The sequence below is a fragment of the Myripristis murdjan genome, chromosome 18, assembly GCF_902150065.1.
Source record: "Myripristis murdjan chromosome 18, fMyrMur1.1, whole genome shotgun sequence".
NCBI lineage: Eukaryota > Metazoa > Chordata > Actinopteri > Holocentriformes > Holocentridae > Myripristis > Myripristis murdjan.
Window position 1 is genome coordinate 1,776,229 of NC_043997.1, and position 3,441 is coordinate 1,779,669.

The 3,441-nt window shown below is 44.3% G+C and overlaps 1 protein-coding gene across 1 annotated transcript; it reads left to right on the plus strand.

Annotated features, from left to right (window-relative positions):
- Window positions 1-1,034: 1,034 nt before the first annotated feature.
- Window positions 1,035-3,032, plus strand: LOC115376964 (high affinity immunoglobulin gamma Fc receptor I-like). The gene is made up of 7 exons (XM_030076817.1): window positions 1,035-1,100; window positions 1,442-1,477; window positions 1,597-1,854; window positions 2,110-2,346; window positions 2,492-2,519; window positions 2,601-2,683; window positions 2,920-3,032. The coding sequence occupies exons 1-7, from the start codon at window positions 1,070-1,072 to the stop codon at window positions 3,030-3,032; spliced, it is 786 nt and encodes a 261-aa protein (XP_029932677.1). The 5' UTR covers window positions 1,035-1,069.
- Window positions 3,033-3,441: the final 409 nt, after the last annotated feature.

Sequence of the window (3,441 nt, forward strand, 5' to 3'; positions counted from 1 at the left end):
TTCATATTTATAATGTTAAATGTTAAATCTTAGGTCTCAACTTGAATTGCAGTGTTTTATTGGGTTAGATGCGGCGCTCTACGTCCCAGTGATGCACGATGGCCGACCACTGGAGTGTTTGCAGTCCAGTTAAAGTTGTGTGTGAGGTAAAGGTAATAATATCATCAAACCAGCACAGCGGTCGTCTCAGCAGGACGTCCAACATGTCCGTGTGTGTGTGTGCATGTGTGTGTGTGTGTGCGTGTATGTGTGTGTGCTGTCAAAAGCTGTGAGATGGAAACTCATCACTTGTTGTGGGTTGGGTGTGGCAAACCAACCTAAACATTCTCCCATGCTCTCTGTATTGTGTGTGTGTGTGTGTGTGTGTGTTTGCTCAGTGTTGTTCTTTTCCTGTAATAGTGACTGAAAACTGGCTCGTGAAACCACATTCACAGGTTTTTTGCACTCTGTGTGACTTTTATTTTGAAATGTCAGCAGAAATAAGTGCAGTGTGTTCAGTGGAAACGACAGGAGCCGAGTGACAGTCCCATCTCTGAGTCTTCAGCACAGAGTCACCATTACTATAATATAATAATATATAATAATATATAATATAACATCACTGCAACATTACTATAAAGCTGAATGTGGAGCTTGCATCGCACTATGTTGCCCCTTCTAGGGTTTTCAAACACACCTTCAAAATTAAAGTCATTTGCATCTTGCAGTTTTCTTTTGTCTTGTTTCTGTTGTTTCTATGATGTTTCTTCCTTCCTGTGTTTTATTACGATTCAGCTGAACTACATCACATTAAAATATCTACATGAACCTGGACTACATGACCCCGAGCTGCAGTTTGAGTTAATAATAATGATAATAATAATACATGACATTAGGTGACCTGGTTGACATGGGGCTGGTAGGACAGGGTGGGGTCGAGGATGATGAGTTGTGCTGCTTCAGTTGCTGCTGGACAGAAAACCACAGACACCCCAAAACATGTTGTCACACTCACAGAGGAAGGGGGCGGGTTTTACTTGGTGTGACTGATGAAACTCAAAGTGTTGATCTCATATCAGCGAGCTGTGGAATGGAGAGCCCATCTCTACTACGGCTGCTCTGTGAGTACAAACTGGCTGTTCACTTACCTTAGTCTTTGTTTACTTACCTTAGTCTTTGTTTACTGACCTCAGGGTTAGGGTTAGGGTTAGTCAGATGTTCACATCAGTATCAGCTGATTGGTGGAAGATGCACAAATGCCTTCATGTGTTTCTCCTGCATCTGTGCTGGATTAAATCTCCAGTCAAGTCTTTATGAAACACAGTGAAGCCAAATGAGTGGCCTGCAGACTTTAGCAGGTTTGACAGGAAGTCCACAGCCCAGGTTGCATGTTGTTGGAGTGCAGCTGTCTTGTGTGATGGTGTGAAAAGCTCAAACCAAGCCGAGTCTCTTGTGTCCTCAGTGCTGACCGTGTCTCTGTGCTGCAGGCCCAACAAAGGTCAGTGCACTTCTCTGGCTGCAGGCCCAAAGTGTTAAGAGAGTCTCTGACTTCCAGCTTTACAAGAGTCAGCCCAGTCAGCCCTCTGTCCTTTGTCCCTCCTCTCCACCCCCACCCAGCCTCCCTGACTCTCAGGCCCAGCACAGCTCAGCTGTTTGTTCATGAGTCTCTTCATCTGAGCTGTGAGGAAGACTCTGCTGGATGGACGGTGAAGAGGAACACGACCACAGAAACCATGACAGAGTGTGGAGACACCTGGGGAAAACTAACAGCTTCCTCCTGTGTGATCAGTTACACATACCCATCAGACACTGGAGTTTACTGGTGTGAGTCCAGAGAGGGAGCAACCAGCAACACCGTCAACATCACCGTCACTGGTGAGTCCACACAGCAGCTACTCACCTTTACTGCTCCACAAACACCACATTGCAGTCAAATAAATAAAAAAAAAAAAAAACAAAGAATTTACACAGAAATAAAAGCAAAAACAACAATATAAGATTTCAACTCATTTCAATTCAAAACAGCGAAATAGTATTATAAGTATTATAAAATAGTTTATATAAAAGGTATTCCTCTGACATTCTGGAGCTATAAATGGATGAAATCCTGTGGTTTGTCTCTGTGTTCAGTTGTGATCCTGCAGAGTCCTGTCCTTCCTGTGATGGAGGGAGCTGCTGTGACTCTGAACTGTGCAACCAGGACTGCCTCCAACCTCCCAGCTGATTTCTATAAAGATGGCTCCTTCATCAGGACTGAGTCTACAGGACAGATGACCATCCACCATGTTTCCAAGTCTGATGAAGGCCTCTATCACTGCACCATCTCTGGTTATGGACAGTCTCCACCCAGCTGGCTGGCTGTGGCAGGTGAGCCAGTTTCTCTGACATGAGCAGGTGCTGCAAGAATTCTTGTCCAAACATTCAAGTGAGTTTCAGCGTTTTAAAACGCTTTGAGACAGAGTTTACTCCCATCTGCACTTTCACCTGACCCAGTCCACTGCTCTCTCTCTAGTTTCACCGACAACTACAACACCACCAATATCACCACCACAAACAACACCACGACCAACACCACCAACAACACCAGCCCCTCCTCCAGCTCCCCTGCTGTCTCCGGTCAGACTGCTCTGCCACCTAGTGGTGTTCTGTCCTTACTTCATCTCAACTCTGCTCCTGGTGTCTCTGTGGCGCCAGAGGTCTGCAGGTAAGAGACTGACTGACTGACCGTCTCTCTGTCTTGTGCTCTCATGCTGCTGTTTACTGCCAACACGAGGTCAGAGACTAGAAAAATATCATCAGCCAAACTTAGAAAAATCAGTTTTTGCTGTGGATTCAGTCGATGGAAATAAATGAATCCTGCTGTTGCCTCTGTCAGTACTGGTCCTGTATTAGTAGAGGACACATTTTCTGAATTTTTCTTCAACTTTGACCGGACCGCAGGATCTGAGCCACCCATCTCCATGGCAACAGTGCAGACGATCCAGGCTGATGAGGGACTGGATGATGAGTATGATGACGTCATTGCCGATGTCACTACCAAGCATGACTTCTGAGATGAATGGATGAGGACAAAAACAAAACAACACAGTGAAAAATATGACTTCATTACCAAGGCTGGAATTTCAATAAAAAAGGAATACGGGCGGCCAGTCACAAAAAAGATACCAAACGCTTGTCATATATAAAATGCTTGCTCACGCTCATATTTACCCACATGAATCCCAGTTAGTATGAAAATAATTGTTAGATAGCTGCAAGATTACAGGTGGAACATGTATGGCTTACCAGCCTACCATTGTACATGTCATCATTGTCAAGTTTCAAACATGTTGAATTAAAAACATCACCTGGACAAAAACATCTCATCTCTTTTTTCTTGAAAGACAAACTTCTGTGTTCTGATTTATATTCTGATTATCAGGGTTAGAAGCCTTAAGAACCGCCACAAAACTCAGGAAACTC